The sequence below is a fragment of the Carassius auratus genome, unplaced genomic scaffold (genome assembly GCF_003368295.1).
Source record: "Carassius auratus strain Wakin unplaced genomic scaffold, ASM336829v1 scaf_tig00019505, whole genome shotgun sequence".
Lineage (NCBI taxonomy): Eukaryota > Metazoa > Chordata > Actinopteri > Cypriniformes > Cyprinidae > Carassius > Carassius auratus.
Window position 1 is genome coordinate 72430 of NW_020524963.1, and position 20027 is coordinate 92456.

At 36.1% G+C, this 20027-nt stretch overlaps 1 protein-coding gene across 1 annotated transcript; it reads left to right on the forward strand.

The window, feature by feature from the left end:
* The first annotated feature begins 1049 nt into the window (after positions 1–1049).
* On the forward strand, positions 1050–8568 carry LOC113076260 (isovaleryl-CoA dehydrogenase, mitochondrial-like). Its single transcript, XM_026248916.1, has 12 exons — positions 1050–1347; positions 3743–3832; positions 3921–3972; positions 4084–4253; positions 4429–4522; positions 5428–5558; positions 5739–5835; positions 5922–6015; positions 6105–6186; positions 7030–7134; positions 7261–7333; positions 7760–8568. The coding sequence occupies exons 1-12, from the start codon at positions 1219–1221 to the stop codon at positions 7891–7893; spliced, it is 1251 nt and encodes a 416-aa protein (XP_026104701.1). The 5' UTR covers positions 1050–1218; the 3' UTR covers positions 7894–8568.
* The last annotated feature ends 11459 nt before the right edge of the window (positions 8569–20027 follow it).

Sequence of the window (20027 nt, forward strand, 5' to 3'; positions counted from 1 at the left end):
ACCACACTGCTGTTTATTGTCTATTCGTGTAGACATCGGGATAAACCTTCACTTTGTCCATCTGAACCTGCAGAGTGGACTTTAAATGTTAAAATAGGCTGCATGTTACACATGTAGTAAAAGTAAAAATAATCTTATTCAAAGTAACGTGAATTATATGATTATGTTGGGATATCTATACAACAATGTTATAAAGCATCGTTTAGCATATAACAAATGTTTTTATAACTATTGTTTATCAGATTTATGTTAAATTAGAACAGAAAATATGCACAAAATAAATGCCCAAAACAGATTAAATACTATGTAATATCTAATCCTTTACTGAAAACAACTCATTCCATATAAAGTTTACTAGGGTAGCTATATAATTCATTAATAGATGTTGTTGTTGTCAGAACTTGCTGGAATAATACAGTGCAAAAAGTATTTTGATGACTGTATATTTTAGAAACTCTATATCTTTAAATAAAATAATACTAACAACCTGTTAGAGCTATTATATCTGGTTGTTACTGTAAAATGTAGCCAACTATTATTATTATTATTATTATTATCACAGATAATAAAACAGATAATGAAAGGTCACATGATGACCTGGAATTCATCAAAAATTGCCCTTTCCGGTAGCTGTGGTCATACAAACACAAAACACAACACAAGACACAAAAAATAATGAAATAAACATAAAATAAATAAAAGAAAATATTTCACCTTAAATGATAACGCATTCACTTTTTTTATTCCTAAAACCCCTGTTAACAATATTTTACCCTAATTTGTTAAATATAATAGGCCTATTGATTTTCTCGGAATTCTATAAACAATTTGTACTATGTAGGCTACTAGAAAACATTTTAAAGTAAAATCACATGTAAGCTACTGTTTATTAACTGACTGGGATCTTTCCAGTTAAGGATTATAAAATATTGTTTAATCTGTTTTAAAATATTTTTCAATCAATGTTTCTTTCCTGCAGTGTTTGTGATGGTCGTCATAGCGCTGTCCTGTAGTGTGTGCCTCCTCGCAGAAGGTGGCAGTAAAGCTCTAGTGGCAGGTAGAGGTCACGCACACAACACGAGAAGGAGAACGCAATTATTTATAAAACATATGAAGTTCAGGATTGCTTTCCTGCAGTCTTCATCTGCCCGAGTGCAGCTCCATAATTAACTCAACAGCTTTTAACAGTTTTGTTCTGCCTTCGCTACAACTCCGAAAATGTTTGCTGTCAGAAGAGCATTGCGTCTGTGTCAAAGAGTGGCAAATATTAATGTTTCGCGTCGAGGATGCGCTGGAGCCGTCCCAGTGGACGACATCGTGAACGGTCTGACCGAGGAGCAGGTCCAGGTATCCACACACCCGCTTATGTGACCTGGAGCCAAACTGTCTCCGTTTCTTGTTAATCTTGTTCAAGTTTCACAGGGATGAGCTAGTTTGCTGTGCTAGCATTCATGATGACCTTTGACTCCGCTCTAGGGATTTAAGACTGTAATCGTATAGCTACCAGGCATTTATCAGCATAACGCAATTATATTCATTTTCAATTAAAGAATAGACTGCCCACGAAACTGTTACAGAGCTGTCGTCTTCCTGACCTGACATTAAAAACACACGAAATACACATCCAACTCTGAAATCGGAACATTTGAGTAATGTTACATTTAGAAGTAAAGGTAAAAGTTACTTTTTTTTTTAGTTTTAATATATGATAGACCGACTTTGTTTCTATGCTGCCTGGGCTAAATGGACATTCTGTGTGGTGTGGGTGTGAACGGACGGCGCGTTTTGATTGGACAGGATCATTTTAAATGTCCTTCATTAGCTTTTTATTAAAGCTCACTGGAAAGTCATAACACCACTTACAGAAATCTGCTGTTGAACATATCGCACACGTTTGGACATGCTACTCTCATGGTGTTTTGGACATGTATCAGTTCTGAAATGAAAAGTCCCCGTTGTCCAATATAAATGAATGATCCAGTTCTCTTCTGTGTTTCAATGGTGTCCAGGTTAAATGTGTATGAAATAATCAGTTTCTTTACTCTTTGTGTATTTTAATTCGGTACCCTGATGGCACACATCATGGAGACGTCTATTTGACATCTCCATTCAACGTTTAGAAAATGTCTTTAAGATGTTTATAATTTAAAATTTATGAATAATTCTATTCAGCAAAGGTAAAATAACTACATTTATAATGTTAAAAAAGATTTATAGTTTAAATAAATGCTGTTCTTTTGAACTTTTTGGCCATCAAAGAAAAATACAAAGCAGAAGAACAGTTTTCAACATTTCAGTAAGAAATATTTAAAATGGTTGTGATGACTGGAGTAATGCCTGATACCTCAGCTTTGCCTTCACAGGGATAAACCAGACTAATAATTTAAAAAAAGATTAGATAAGTTAAAGTTGTATTTCTCAAAAAAACAATCACAATATTACTGTTTTTACTGTACTTTGATCAAATAAATTTAGCTTTTAATTAAAACCAAAAAAAAAAAAAAAATTAAGTCCTGTCAGTGACTTATATATCTTTAATTTATCAGCACCAACTGTATTTTGCTTTTGTTAAATATAAAAAAATAAATTTTCATATCATTCATTACTTTTTAAATTCTGCTACTAGGCTATATTTCTTGAACTGGATTTCTGCAGGCATAAAGGTACTTTTGGAAAGGACTACTTCCATTTGATCTAATATTGGTAATATTTGTTTTGATTTGGCCTTCCATGCACACTCAGAGAAAAGGTAGCCTAAAGACTTGGTATGTTGGTTACTGTAATACCTTGATAATATTTGAAACACCATGACAAAACCACATTGTACGACTATAGCACACAGCAGCACAATGTTATCGATGCAATTACTATACCATGTTATTACTGCCACTGTATTATTATTATTATTATTATTATTATTATTATTATTATTATTTATGTGATGTAGAATAGAATGACTGCTGCGCCTGACAGGGCGCGTACGAGAGAGAGCCCCGGTGCTCACGCACCCACAGTCTTCAAACTACACGAGCGCTGTGTTGCGCGATCTCTCTCTCTCTCTCTCTCCCCCTTTCTCTCTCTCTCTCTCCCTCGTGCATATTAACCAAAATCATAAGAAACGATAGAAAAAGGGCGGAACGCTAAAGTTTCAGGTGGAGCATTCGGATATTTTTTTCTCTCCATGACAGGCTGCAGGCTCCCACTGTTAAATTTTTTTTTTTTGGAAAAGCACTCTCTGTATTAGCTTAAAGCCCTCAAGTTTACATTGATTACTGTATTCTTTCAATTGCTCTAAACAAATATTTTGGGTGACCTTTTTTATTGAATGCTAGACATCAAGTTGTTATTTTCATCTGAAAGAAGAACTTTTTTTCAGTAAGCTAGGCCCTATGTGTTCAGTAAGCTTGTTTCAGTAAGCCATGTGTTTTCAAGGCTTCAAGGTTTTATTGAATGCTATCTCTATACAAGTGCAAAGTAATGCATTCTTAGTCAGTCTTTTATTTTGTAATTTTAAGAGCAATAAACATATATTGCAATTTTAAAAGGAATTCATGTTTTTTTTCATTCAGATATGTAAATTAACATGTATAAATTGTTAGTAGTCAATTAATGGGGAGATAATCAAAATCGAATCTGTCTGAAATAATTAATCGTTTGATTAATCGATGCATCGAAAAAATAATCGCTAGATTAATCGTTTATCCCAGCCCTATTTCTCATACATCTTTGTTTTGAACTCCAGCTCAGACAGACAGTCCAGAGATTCTGTCAGGAGAAACTCGCTCCCTACGCTGATGAAATTGATAAGAAAAACGAGTTTCCCCGCATGAGGGTGAGTTCCTGTACATGACAAGTGTCTCAGGAGTCTCTCTTTAATAATCCTGAGTAATGAATTCTGATCTTTTTTTTTTTAAATCTAGGAGTTTTGGAAGGAGATGGGTGAGCTTGGACTGCTTGGAGTTACTGCTCCAGGTTGGACCATTTACAGGCTGAAACTATTGCTTATGAGAAAATATTGAGCACAGTCTGATGGGATTCTCTTTGGAAAACATAAGGTTGTGATGTTTTTATCCATGTGTGCAGTGGAGTACGGTGGAACTGGATTGGGCTACCTCGATCATGTGATTGTTATGGAAGAGATCTCCCGTGTGTCAGCAGCTATTGCTCTCAGCTATGGAGCGCACTCCAACTTGTGTGTAAATCAGATGGTTCGACATGCTAATCAGAAACAGAAAGAGAAGTACATGCCGAAGGTGTGTGTCAAAACATTTATTCATTTAGCGGAACAACTGCTGTCTATTATGTTTTCTATTAAACTAGTTTTCAAAAAGCTGACCCATTACATGATGCATTAGAGAAAATCCATTTTCTGCACTGATTTTAGGGTTCAGTTGTTTTTTTACAATTATGCATATGTTTGTGCTTCAGTTGATGACGGGGGAGCATGTGGGTGCCTTGGCCATGAGTGAGCCCAACGCTGGCTCGGATGTGGTGTCCATGAAAATGACAGCGAAAAAACAAGGTGACTAGCCTTCTGTTATCACTCTATGCTGCTCTGATAGTAGTCACCACTGTCTGCTGCTATAATAAGCACTTTCACATCGGTGCCATCATGGACGTGTCATAACTGGTTTGATATACATGCATGTTATTTGTTGACTGATTTGTTAGATATATTGTCCTTTGATATATATATATAAGTTTGGAATCAGTAAGATTTTATTTTTAAATTAATTAATACTCTTGTTCAGAAAGAATGCACTAAATTGATAAAAGTGACATTAAAAACATTTATAATGTTACAAATGATTTCATATAAATGCTGTTCTTTTGAACTTTCTATTCATCAAAGAATATTGGGAAATGTGTCTCCGTTTTCACAAAAATATTAAACAGTGCAACTGTTTTGTACATTGGTAGTAATAAGTCTCTCTATTAGACTGATTTTTGAAGGATCATGTGACGCTGAAGATTGGAGTAGTGGCTGCTGAAAATAACATTTAAAAATATATTAACAGAAAACAGTTAAGTAAATAAAACCTCACAGTATTGCTGTTTTTACTGTGTAAATTATTACATTTTAAAAATCAATATAATAAAAAGATAATTGATATATTGTGCATTGCTTCTTATTAGTGTCTGTAATGTAGGTTTGTGATGCTTATTTATACTATTACAGGGCTTTTTAAAGAAATGCATCACTGGCAAAAAAAAAAAAAAAAAAAACTTATTATAATGTAATGACATATTAGTGATTCATATTGTTAGCAAAAACTTCCATTAGAATCCATTACTACTTTTAAATGGCTGTCTAAATAAAAGCTCCACCTTGCACATAGAGTGGTGAAGCTGAGGCATCTACTGTACCATCAACACATGTTTGGCTGTCTTATAACCTTCTTTTGCCTTTGATCTGTCATCTACAAGGGGATCACTACGTGTTGAATGGTAATAAGTTCTGGATTACGAACGGACCAGACGCAGATGTTCTGATTGTGTATGCTAAAACAGACCCAGAGGCAGCAGCCCGTGGCATCACCGCTTTCATCGTAGAGAAGGTTAGAAACGCTGAACCACGTCCTACTGAATGATTGATTATGGTTTACAGTTCAGTCTGACCTCATATTACACGTAGCTTTGAGATTCTGATTGAATGTTTCATTTTTAATCCGTTGATCAGGAAGGCAGCAGCTTCAATAGATAAGCATGTCATAATCATTGTGCTTGTGTTCTTGAAGGGCATGCCAGGATTTAGCACAGCGCAGAAGCTGGATAAACTGGGAATGAGAGGATCTAACACCTGTGAACTCATCTTTGAAGACTGCCAAATCCCGAGTGTGTGAAGTCTGTTATGCATATTTTGAAGTCTGAATATGTTGGAGGTCCAAACAACATTTTAAAATGTTCTGTTGTGGTTTCAGAGGAAAACATATTGGGCCCGTTAAATAAAGGAGTATATGTTATGATGAGTGGGCTGGACTTGGAGAGACTCGTCCTGGCTTCCGGACCTGTTGGGTAATTGTTGCTCTGTTTATTTTCAGTAGCATGCTTAGAAATGTAACATGTCTAATAGTTATTTTTGACAATTTTCTGCATTGCCTTAGCATCATGCAAGCTGTGCTTGACCATGCAATTCCTTACCTACATGTTCGTGAGGCCTTTGGACAGAAAATCGGCCACTTCCAGGTATGCTTTTCACTTCTTCAAAATATTTGAGGATTTGTTTGTTCAACATGTTTAATATTTGTCTATAATAATAATATTTTATCTATTAATATAGATAGAAATACTTGGCCATGGTCTTTCCAGGTTCATGTATTTATTTATTTATTTATTTTTAAATGGAACCTTTTTTTAATCGTAAACCATAGGTATCGCTTTATAGTAATTTTCTTTAACAGGAATAAACATTATAGAATTTATTAATTAAACACATAATTAGAATCATTTTACTATACTTCAGAAGTGTGGGGTCTTTTGGATGAAATTAGTATTTTATTTGTCGAGAATCGATCAAAGTCTTTTCCATTCTTACACAATGTTTCTAGTTCAAATAAATGCTGTTCTTTAAAACTTTCTGTTCATAAAAGACCCCTGAAAAAAATGTGCTTCTTAATATTTTCTTCTTAATACAATATTTGATCTTAAAATATAGATATGTGACCCTGTAGCACAAAACCAGTCGCTGGGGTATATTTTTAGCAATAGCCAAAAAAACATTTATTGGGTCAAAAATATCTTTTATCTTTTTTGAAAAATTTATTTTATGCTACAAATCATTAGGATATTAAGAAAAGATCATGTTCCATGAAGAGATTTTGTAAAATTCCTACCGTAAATATATCAAAACAAAATTTTTTATTAGTAATATGTTTTGCTAAGAATTCATTTGGACAACTTCAAAGGCGATTTTCTCAGTATTTAGATTTTTTTTGAACCCTTAAATTACAGATTTTCAAATAGTTGTATCTAAAAAAATGTGTTCCCTTGGCAATAAAATTAATCTAATAAATTTTCCCCATTGACTAGCTAATGCAAGGAAAAATGGCTGACATGTACACACGACTCAGTTCATGTCGACAGTATTTATACAACGTAGCCCGTGCTTGTGACAAAGGCCATTTCAGTGCTAAGGTAAGAGCTCTATACCCAGTTTATGTTAATTGACTGCTTTGTGTATCAGTGTTACATATCGGCTTGGAAATGATGCATACAGTGCTTCAGAGTGTGTAACAGTACTGATTTGTGATCTTATTGTAGGACTGTGCTGGGGTAATCCTTTATTGTGCTGAGAACGCGACTCAAGTTGCCTTGGATGGAATTCAGTGTCTGGGTGAGTGCCTAATTGTTAGCACAGCAAAAGCTACAAGAAATAGCTCCTGATGTAACTTATGCAGAGGTCAGGGCCAAACCTTCTTTATTCATTCTCACCACAGCATGGAGTTACTGGGTGTATAAACGGCAAACAAGTCAAACTTGTACCTGTTGCCGTTGATGCTTTGTTTTTTTGAACATACATGCAAATTTGATTCGCCTGATATACTTGAGCTATCATGTGTTGATTGATTGTAATGCTTGTGTATTGATCCAACAGTTTGAACAGCTAATGTTAGACTGGCCCTGTTGCTATGACAACAAGCTCAAAAATGGAACAATTCACGATTGTGTCAAATCGTCAGCAAATTAAGTCCTGCTATTTCAATAAGCCCAGGTCTTATGACTCAAGCTCTAGCTGACTCACATCTGCGTCTGTTTACAGGTGGAAACGGTTACATTAACGACTACCCAATGGGCCGCTTCTTAAGAGACGCTAAACTTTATGAGATAGGAGCTGGAACCAGTGAGGTCAGAAGGATGATCATTGGCAGAGCCTTCAATGACATCTTCAAATAAGAGCAGCACTTACTGAATGTGTATCTGGTCTGACACAGACTACACATTTCACCTGGCATCCTAATTGTAACACCTTTATTAATGTGAAGTGTTGTTGCTAATCAGTTTTAAGAACAATAATGCAAAACTGTATGTTATGGTGTTTTCTCTGGATGTCAAAAGCTGTTTAAATGATGTTCTGTAATACATAAATGGTGAAGTGGTCTCACATACAAGAATGAATGCAATAGTAATAGTTGCACAAACCTTAAGTCATTTTAAGAGGACTTATGTAGTTGAACAGTTAAGAAAACAGGCAGAATCATTAATTTGTCTCCGGTGCCTTTGTCATGTGGCATGGGTGTTTCTGTAGCATAATTGTACAGCACTTGCAGTTGTCTTATTGTTGCTTTTTTTTTTCAGACCATGGTCACTCTGTGTAAGATATTCTGCATATCACCTCTGGCTCCCTAACATCATTATTTGTCTCTTTTTCAAGGGGTTCTTTATAAAGGATATCTTTTGAATTGTGTGTCATTCAGACATTCTTTCATTTCTTTTTATTTTAAGATTGTGTAATCTTAAGATTCAAAAGAAGTAGCATATTTTTGAAGTAAGCTGTTGTATTGGCCAATCATATCTTTGGATTTGAAGAAAATGATTGTTTAGAATAAATAAATATCTTCCTTTAATCTATTTGTATCAAATTTCTGTTGTGTCAGTTGTGCTTTCAGATTTTTAGTTATTTTCAGAAATGTCTTAATTAAGCAGTGTTATCTTAGTATTATGTGTATATTAAAGTATAAATATTTGAGCTTTTACTTTCATATTTAAAAAAAAAAAACTTTAATTTATTTTTAAATTCAGTTTTAATGTTCAATTTCAGTAGCTCTTTATTTTAATTGGTTGCCCAAGCAACAGTTCCAGTTTTCATTTGTTTTAAGTTTTTAATCTAATGTTTATATTTTCTTTTCTTTTAGCTTAATTTCATTTTTAATAGTTTTAGTTAACAATAACAACACTAATTTACAGCCTATTATTTTCTGGAGTAAGATGCCTCAGAGCTGTTCACTATTTCTGTCATAAGTACATTTCTATTCATTCTTAAAATTGAAAATCAAATGTATAAAATCAAAATATATGTATAATTCTATATTATATATTCAGTTTCAGGATAGGCCTATACTTAATTTGTAATATTCATATAATTAATTGTTACAGAAAAAACTATAATTTATGAGTTGTGAGACCTTTTTTTAAAAAAATAAACCTTTGTAGACAGTTCATTGAATATGCATTGATCTTTTGTGGCTGTGGCAACATATAAACAAGTATGTTTATTTCCGTATACAAATGCAGTTTCAAAATGTCGATATTGGAATTGAGAAGGGATTGCTGAATTCACAAAATGACATTTTATTATTTCAATAAGATCTAGGCAAAAGCATGAAAACACTTAGAGAAAAGACAATGTGGTTTATGACGGTGTATTCTAATACTTGTCAGAGGTATGTCCATAAACTGTAGTCAGTCAATGTGATGAGCGACACCTGTGTGATGTTGAGGGGGACTGACTTAATAAATCAGCCAAATTCAGTGCTTAGAAAAGCTCTAGCATAATTCACTTGCCGATTTCACATGTTCGATATATAAGCTCAAGTAAGATTTATAAGCTCAAGTGTCTAATTGCTTTTTGGGGCCACTAGTTTAATAATGGGTTTTCATGTTTCACATGTGCCCATAGCCCTTTAAGAAACTCCATGTTGTTCCAGCCATGCCTTACGTCAGCACACTGGCCGTGGTATAAAATCTAGTGAGCATCCTATATAGACAGCATAACGGACAACATAGACGCGTTCTTAACCCGCATTTTTAAAGATTTTTACAGAATCAAATACGCGTTGTTCGTCAGCTCAGTTGACTATGATACCTAAATATGCAGTCTACGTAGGCAGCGTTTAATGTTTTGTGACACCGTCATTGACAACGGATGGTGTTACGTAAGCTTCATAGCAAAAGTGTTTGTGTCAGTTCTGCACGAGTCTGCTCTATTCCAGGTGTTCTCCTCAGGATGACAGTACAATGAGCTGCTCTTCCCATGTATCCAACAGAGAAACGACACTGGACCAGCGGTGTAACTCTTGTCATTTAAACCCACGACACCACTGAAGGTAAGAGAATCGGTGAATTTAAAAGATTATGATGTTTTAGGCTTAAGTCGATATTCTTAGCGTGATGTCCTCCAACATTAAGTTTCTTCAAAGCCCGTTACATTGTGAAGTAATAAAGAGGGCTTTTAGACAAGAAGTCCAATTCATCGTTTAATTTCGTCATTCATACTGTCAGGATTGTTATCTATCTAACGTTACACCACATTCCTGCGCGACGCGTCAAAATTGGAACGCTCACGTTATAATCAACGTTCTTGTCCGAAGGTTCTTGCGCTCGCTGTAGATTATAAAGAGAGCGTTCGAGTTTGTCGCGTTACTCGCAGTGCAGGTGATGAGTTGTTTGTCTAGGCTTTTGTTTGTTACTAACATCACGGGTTGCAGTCTTTACTCTGATTGTTCTCTTGCGAAAACACTGGAACTGACAAGTTTGCTTCTCTTCACCTTGTCGGACTTTTGTTCAATTAGTTACAGAAGTCAAGGGCCAGGTTTCAAACAAGTGAATTTTGAAAAAAATGATGATGCGGATTGATATTTTTCATTTTGCTTTTTCTATTCTGGGTCAAAGACGAAAAGGGGGGGTCAAGCCTCAAATACATAAAATAATAATAAAAATAATAATAAAAGTGTAATACAGCTTTAAATGTTGTTTCCAACGTAGCTATAGGTTTAATTTTCTGTTTTTCAGAGCAAAAAATAACTTTAATTTAACTCATAATTTACAGAAGAACCCTATAAGTTAATGTTGAATTTTTCATTGGTTTTGTTTGATCTAAATGGCTTCATAAAAGTAAGTGTCGACTGTACGCTTAAAATCTACACTCCAAAATATTCCTACTACCCTATCCAAAACAGTCAGCTAAAGGTGAAGTATTTTGACAAAGCAAACAAGGTCAAATATAACAAGATATGCACTAAAATGCCATTCAGTGTAACATTTATACCAAAACATTTTGTTAGGCATATTTTGAACAATAATCATTTGATGTCAAAGAATGCAGTGCAACCCTCATATACCTTGTATAAATCTTCATACCTTTCTAAATCTTTATACTTTGCTGATGTCCTTCAAACCACTAAGTCTTAACCCATGTCTTTCTTTTGATGTAGCTAAAAGGCTTTTATGCATGCTACAATTTTTGTTGTCTCACTGTTTGACATGTTGGGGTCAAGGAGGTGATACTGTTATGAAACCTTTAAAATCTCTATATAAACAGGCATTACAATTTTTTGATAAAACAACCCCTAACCATTGTCATTCTTGTAGGATCATAGAGAAACATAATTTTTTGGACTTTGATCATTTTAGACTTTAGTCAAGTTTGTGTATGGTTCAGAAAATCCTACACGGTCTGGCTCATTCTGTATTACTTGACTTTATTCATCTTTGTGGTGAAACTTCTGTGAGATCTACCAGACTATCATTTATGAGTAATTGTCTGGCGCCCTTTTGTCGCTCTGCATTTGGACTATCATCTTTCGCAGTGAAAGCCACTGATCAGTGGAATGCCCTACCAGAGGACATAAAAGGGTGTAAAGCTCATGGTCTTTTTAATTGAACCAATTATGTAATAATTGAGATTGTGGTAATTAAATTGATTGACTGATTTATTCTTTATTTATTTATGGCCCTGACAATATGTATGTATGTATTTTATGTGAACATGTTAGTGTTGACCTGCCGGGGGGACTACAGATGAAAAATAGCCCTTGGCTAAATCTGGTACAATACATGAAATAGAAATTTTATGTTAAAAATTGTGCATAGTCCCTTTATAAATAAATAATAATAATAAAAAATTGTCAGCAAGAAGTTTTGTAAGGAAGTGAAGAAAGAAAGTCCTTTTTCTTGCAGCACCACACAGTCTTCTAGGTCCCGTCTGATGATGTCACATACTGCTGAATGACTATCAGTTTTTAAATATGATTTCAGAATGGTTTCTTGTTCACTGAATTATCTCTAATAAACTGCATTTTCAGGACAAAAGTCCCCTGATTATTTAAATACTTTAAAAAAGCAATAAGACATATTAATTTTAATATAATGCAGCTAATATTTATTTAAAAATGCCAAGGAAACAGATATTTATTTTTAAACTTATTTTATGTTTATTTGAAGATGTTAAAATATAAATCCGAACCATTACACTGAATGACAATTTTACAATTTAGATATTATTTTAGATACAATTAGATACAATTACATATTATTTTCACAAAAGTCATTTGAAATATGAAAGTAGACACTTTAGTTGCATCTAACATGTTTTTTATGCATTCAAAAGGACTTTTGTCAATTTAATTTGATGCAACATGAGGAAGAGCATATTAAATGTTTGATTCATGTATTTAGGTAAAATGTATATATTGTTAGTGTACTACAAGATGATGGTACACTTAAATTTGCTTTAATGGGCTATTCATGTTTTATGGCATTGCTGTTTGACCGTGTTCACATGATTACTGTGCTGTGAGTGACGATACTAGTTAAAACTTCTGTGTCTGCTGTAGAAGAGTGATATTGCTGTTCATTTATCTGACTAAAGATGACATTTTAGTTTTCTGTCTTTCAAGTACTATCCACAGTTGTTTCAATGAAGAGAGCAAAGATCATTGTAAGACTTTTTGGTTTTGTTCATTTATTCACAAACTGTTTCGCTGAAAGTTCCATTTTGCATGACAGTTGTCGTTTCTTTTTCAGTTAGGTTCAAATCACCCAGAATGTAGATATGTCGTAATTTAAAAAGACTTATTTCAGTATGTGTATTCTATTTTTTTTTGGACATCAGAATATATATATATATATATAACTTAAGTCATGAAAAACAAGCTGATATGAAAATATATTTTAGGCCACAATACTGAAACTGATAAGTTAGCTTTTTTTGTTTGTAATATTTCTCATGTTTTTGGAATTTTCAGTTAGTACATTGGTTGGTTTGATCAGCTACTGGCTGGCTTGCCAGTTTTATGGCCATTATTATGCAGAACCTCATTTCATACTGTTGCCATGTTTGAAGATGTAGGGTATGTTCTGTTGTTCCATTTTCTGATCCAGCTATATGATTTCTGAATGATGTTGGATTTATTAGTCTGATGTTCAGTGAGTTTTAATTTGCATTCCTTTTCGCTGCCCTTTTAAGTGCCTGGATTCTCATATAATGCCTATAAGTTCATGTTGAACTTTTTGGTTTTACATTTCATTGGTTTTGTTTGATCTAAATGGTTAAATGGCTTCATAAAAGTAAGTGTGGTCTGTAAGCTTAAGGCTGTGTTCTCCAAAATATTTCCTACTCCCCATCCAAAACAGTCAGCTAAATGTGAAGTGTTTTGACAAAACCAACAAGGTCAAATATAACCTACGGTCTAAATGCTGCTATCACGATAGGATATAAATAGCACTCAGGTCTGCTGAATATAAAGTGACAGTAATTATAGTATTACATAAATGGAAAGCTTGAAGCTGAAGGAAAAGAAATAAGCAGTATGAATAACAATTTAAAAAGGGTTTTATTCTCTCTTTAGGGCTTCAGGGTCCATTATATTTATTGTGGTCCTCAAGAGTATTACCTTCCTTGTAAATAGTTAGATTGGTAAATAAAAAGCAATGATATCTAAATGTATGCATCCAGTATTGACAGAAATTGATACATGTATCAAAATTAAATATCAAACAGTTTCCAGATATAAAAATGGTTTTCTGTTACGCTCATCCTGTTTTCTTTGTCAAATGCGCTTGGTACAGCTCAGTCCCTCACTGAATCAATTCAGCTCGAGTTGAACATGGATTATCACCTCTTGGGGAAAAAGAAATCCATCAAACATGTATGCAGATTTTTCAATGAGCAGATCATCAGTGATATCCCAGTACAGATAGCAGCTTATGTGCAGCAAATTGACTTTTAGATTAATGGTCCGTAACCCTTTTTACCGAATTTGTACATCATGGAGTATAACCGGGCCGCCTCCACTCCACTGGTTGCACATCAAATCTGAAAATTTGACATGTAGAACTGGATTTAAAAAGACAAAATTGTAATGATTACACAATGAATTCACTATATTGATATGTATTGCAAGTGGAGATTCAGGGTATGCACTGGTTCATATTTAGAGCATTGATTCATTTGCTGATAAATCAAGACATACAATAATAGCTTCTATGAATTTAATAAATTTGCTTTTCTGCTGATCTGCCAGCGCTAATATAAATGTCTTTCAGCGGAACTAAGGGACAAAGACACTTACAGAATTTGAACCAAGAAAAGCCTCCAAATTCCTGTGATGCACAAGTCAGACAAAATTAGGGAAGTACTATATATATATGACTCAGACTTGTTTATAGTCTTCCCATCCTTTCCCATTTAAAAAGTGTACTTTTGCAATTATAAAAACAATAATAATAATCTGACCGGATAAACAAGCTTTTCATGCTCCGTTTTAAATATTTAAAATATCTCCTTCCTCATGCATCTTTAAGGATTCATTTCCAAACAGTGCTTTGAATGATTACAAATGTCTGCTGACTAATCAGCGATGACTAATTGTTGTTTTCCCTTGACAGCAATGTACTGAAAGCTGTTCTTGGAAGCCTATAGAAGTGCAGTATCTCACTGGTGACACTAGGAAACAAATGTGTCATTTTTATTAAGATAATTTAGAGTGACATTAAGGTTATTTGAGTTACAGACTGGCATGTCCCTTTTTTATCTCTGCAATTCCCAAAGGCAAGACATTCTTCAGGCTGCATCAAAAGTTCTTTGATTACAGTTTTTCTATTTGAATTAAGACGCTGTGGAATGTTGTTCTTCATTAACTTCAGGACATGTGTCCCTGAGATTTCCAGCTCGCACATATGCTTGATGGGGAAGAGTCGTTCATGTGGCTAATCTTAAACCCATCAGACACTACCTCGTCCCGTGCCATAGTCACAGCTGTGAAATTTACTGGTGTGTTCGGGAAGAGGACGGTGGGTAAGAGTGGCCACCAAAACCCGACTCAGCTGTTTGTGGGTTTGCAGCTGTGGTCGATTGTTTATGGGGTTGAAGCTCTCCTGGTCTATTATTGCTGCTAAAGTGTTTATGCTAAAAGGACGGTAAAGCCTTTTCATGAGGCACTCTAAAATCCTCCAAGCCAGACCTCAGGCTTCCCCTGAAGCTTGTGGAGCACATGGTGTTCAGAATCACAGATGGCAACACCCAGCGTGTGAGAACACAAGATTGAGCCTCCGTTGTTTGTGCTGGTTGTTACTACACCGCTGGAAACCCAGTCAAACTATTGTTGATTATTTTTTTTTCTCTCCGAATGCTGAAAGCATCTAAAGGAGTCTATTCTTTCACTGAAATTTTAACAAGATTTGTCATACGGGTGTATTCTAAAAACAAAAACAAAAAACAAACATCCCTTGCGCTTTCCTTGGCACTTTGCCCTGTGTCTTTCATGCCTTTGAAGACAGACTCTTTAACAGCTAACAAGAGTTTGACTTCCTGTGTTCTGTCAGCTCAGTGGCAACAAACTCATCTGAGGGTCTGAACTAATACCAGCAAACAAATGAATACGCTGTTTACCTCCAAAATCTCTTCATTCTTTCTTTAGATTTAAAAAAAAAGATATTTAACACTGTTTTCAGACTATAGTGAATGGCTGCACAACCATTTATGTTCAACTTGACAGCAAAAATCAAGATCTAAATCAAACTACTTAAATTAACTGTGGACATTTTTCCCAAAAATGAAAATTCTGTCATTAACTCCCCCAAGTGTCATTTCAAATCTGTATGACTTTCTTTCTTTTGCAGAACATAAAAGAAGATATTTTGAAAAATGTTGTTAACCAAACCATTTTGTTTCTCTTTCAAAAACAAATTGCTCTGTATCTCACTATAGGAAAAACCTCAGGCATGATAGCACCAGTCACATCACGTCTGTCCGCAGGGCAGTAAAATCACAGCTCGTGACCAGGAACCCACAGCCTTCCTATATATACTGCTGTGATGCCTGAAACGGCATTCTTGATCTCTTCCCCATGAAGACTTAACTGATCCAGTTCATAGGCATACGGTTTAGGTTGACGTTAAAAAACATGGTGGAGTTGTAATCTGTTTGATTGTTTGCTGGTTACTGAGTTTCTCTACTTTGCTTTCAATAGCGCAGTCTCCAATAGCTAATGCGTCAAAGCGAGCTACAAGTCTGACTTGTCCACTATGTCGGTGTCTAAAGCCGGGCTCACACTATGCAGTTTTTAAAAAGTCCATTAGGATTGCACTTGTCAGACTGTATGAACATGATGATCATGTCACACTGTGCCTCAGTTGTCATTAATGTCAGACTGTACGACACTCAAGGTGCATTAAAAACAGGTGCGTGCAAGTTAACTTGTCTGGAGTTTTACATTAGCAACCCATTATATGTTCAATGACTTCGAGCTGCATTGCATGCGGGGCTGTAATGTTGGCCATCATTAAAAGTATATGAATAACTGCAATACCGGCGTTAAAGAAGAATAGTGCAAGCAGCACTACACACCCACATGAAAACAGCGGTGTAACTGGTGTTTATGTATCATATGAAGGCAATGTATCATATGAACTTCATGAATGGTGGACGAGAGCACCGGAGTTTATGGGGTTAGAAGAAATCTCTAGCATTAATTGTGATCATGGCTTGTCTTGAAAAACAAAGACAGTTTGACATTCGATGTAGGAGAAGTCACACTGTAGGATTGTGCGCCAAATCTTCTGACTCTGCCAGAAATAAGTTGGAGGGAAAATTAGATCGAAACGTCCATTAATCAGCTGTCAGTGAACATGTCAAACTAATTATCAAAGACTACAGATTTAAGCCTAGGATTATTGGAATCTTTTAGGATTTTCAAAAATCGCACACCGTGAGCCAGGCTTATGATTGCGGTGAAGAGAGGGAAAAATGCCCCTTCCCACTCTAGTCCGGCAGCTTGTGGATTCATGATCTCCGGTAGAGTTCCCTTCCGATATTTATCACTTGCATGGGTGTCCTTTGTGATCTTTCCTGTCAGGGGATATTATGGATTCTGAATCCTCCAAGCTTAAACTGTAAGTTTTTTTGTTTGTTTGTTTTTTTTCTCGACCAACAGCTGCTAGAGGAAGGTGAGGAGCGGGACGGTGGTGATGAGGAGGGCAGTACTGTATGTTAGCTCACCTCCTCAAAGATGAGCCGGATGATCTGCTGTCAAATGTGATAGATTGTGACTTGGTGGAGGTTTGTAAAAGTGCAGCAGCTAAGCTTAAAATTGCTTGGCCAGTAACTCCGGGGGACCGGGGAGTTAAATGAGATATTTACGACAGTAAAAGCCTTTCCCCCGGCAAAACAACTGCTTCCCGCTTTACCGGCATGTGGTGGCAGAGATGAAGGGAGCGTGGGATAAGCCCTTCTCTCAAAGAGTTTCTGTCAAGGGCTACTCCTCACTGGATGTAAACAAGATGGAGAAGATCAAACTTTCTAACCTCCCATGGTTCAACAGTCAGTGGCTCACTACCTGCATCTGAACTGGCGGACCACTCTCTCCTCTGCCAGCCCCTCCCTCCTGAAGAAAATGGAATGCTTCACTGCTTCCATGTTCCAAAAACTTTATAGATCAATGGCGCCAACCGTGTGGGCCCTTAACGCTACTTTATTGTTGATGGCCTCTCGAGCTGAGTTTTTGGAGGAGGTGTGCAATCTAGTTCCCTTTTGTGGTGCCATACAGAATTGTGGACGTACTATGGCTCTTGCCGTTGTGAGCGAGAAGTCGCTCTGGCTTAACCTCTTGAGCACTGGAAACAGAGAGAAATTATAAATGTAAACTTCAAAAGAAGGAAGGTGAGGCTTTTGACATCTGCATGCTGTGTAAGAAAACGCTGCATCCTCCTGTTTCCCAGTGGCCTGTTCCTCTGACACAGAATGGGAGTTTTTTGAGCTCACCTGACTCCAAAACACATAGCAGACGGCTCATCCCACTCACTGCTCCAAGCAGTTGTAAACCCTGAGAAAAGCAGTCATTCGCAGCAGCCATTGCTAAGTCTAGGTCCATTCACACTTCTAGCAAGAAAAAGAGGGATACCTAGGACGCAGTCTCCATGGGAGGGACAGAGGGCACAAAGGGTTTTCTGTGATGTCTTCTCCCAAGTCTCCCACACCTGTTCCCCCACCCGCAAAGAAGCGGAGGTTGTGGAGTTCGGATGACAAAATAGTTTTAAGTTGTGTTAAGGGCAGTAACGCTTCCCCTAAACACAATGCTCAGTGTGTTGCACACAGTAATACCACACATTCAAATGCAGAAGATTCAGCCTTCAGAAGAATGTGGTCTGATAAGTGATCACAAAGCACTTCAGACCCTGGATTCAAAGAAAACAATGGGGGGTTGGGGGAGCGGATAGCGTGTTTCAATGTCTTGCCACCATGCTAGTGGATCTGCCGTAGAGTCAATTGGTTGTTCTTGGAGATAGCGGGTTAACTCCGTGTCAGCGCGTGCTCTGATCTGTAAAGGGGCAGAGATTTCAGACCTCCGTTTATTAAGGAGATCTGTCACAAAACTCATAATCCGTGCCAACGTTTTATGAGCAAATTTCAAAGCCGCACCCGCCCGCCATCTGCTGATTGTTTTGCGCTCTATGGACAATGCAATGCTTTGCTGATGCGAGCCGCAAAAAAAAATCCATTGTCTGTTCTAGAAAGGATGCAGCAAAGATATTTAATGCTAATGTATGAGGCATAGGCCTACGCTGAGTTTCATTTACGATGAGATGTGCTCTAGTTCACAGTGCAGTGCAAGTGAACGCGGCTCGCTGGCGCTTCCATGTCACGGTTATCATTGTCTGCTATATTTGCCTTTTATTTATTAAAATACATGCAATTGGTTGATGAAACATTTATTAAAATTAAGATAAAATTTGTATAAAACGAAATTCTTTTTAAAAAAGGTTTTCTACAAAGCAAAATTTAATGTAAAGTGGTAAATATCATGTCTGACGATTTACAAAACTTCATTAAGTGGTAAAAACCATGTCTCCCGATATATTGCACATCTTATTATCCTATCTAAAAAATGAAAATAATTTTTGATAAAAAATGTTTGTAAAAAATATTTTAATGACACGGTTTTGGCGGTTATAGAGTTCTAATGACGGTGTTCAACTATAACCGCCGGTCTCACGGTTATATACTAACCGTCACACCCCTACTTTCAATGGGGTTATAGCATCTGTAGCAACAGGGGATTCGGCTTGAGTGCTGGAAGCAGAAGTATCCTCCCTTTTAGAGAAAATAGCTATAAGATGAGTTCCAGAGTGGGAAACTCAGAAGGGCTATTAGTCCCATTATTTTCAAATTCCAAAAAAAGATGGGGTTTACGCCTGATATTGGACCTGCATGTTCTAAACAAGCACTTAAGAAAGTACAAAATTCTGAATGCTCCCAGTTGGAGCTCTTTCTCGCTCAATCTGCAAGGGTGAGTGGCTTTATGTGGTCAATGTCAATGCTTACTTTCATATAAACATTAAACATGCACAAAGAAAGTATCTTAAAGGGTTGGTTCACCCAAAAATGAAAATTATGTCATTAATAACTCACCCTGGTGTCGTTCCAAACCAGTAAGACCTCCATTTATCTTCGGAACACATTTTGAGATATTTTAAACGGATATGACAAACTGCTTGGTTTTGAACTCTCTCACAACAGACACGGAAGAGAAGACAATGCTGAATAAAGTCGTAGTTTTTGCTATTTTTAGACCAAAATGTATTTACGATGCTTCAAAAAATTCTAACTGACCCCCTGATGTCACATGGACTACTTTGATGATGTTTTTTTACCTTTCTGGACATGGACAGTATACCGTCCACTCAGTTTCAATGGAGGGACTGAGAGCTCTCGGACTAAATCTAAAATATCTTAAACTGTGTTCTGAAGATAAATGGAGGTCTTACTGGTTCGGAACAACATGAGGGTGAGTTATTAAATACATAATTTTCAT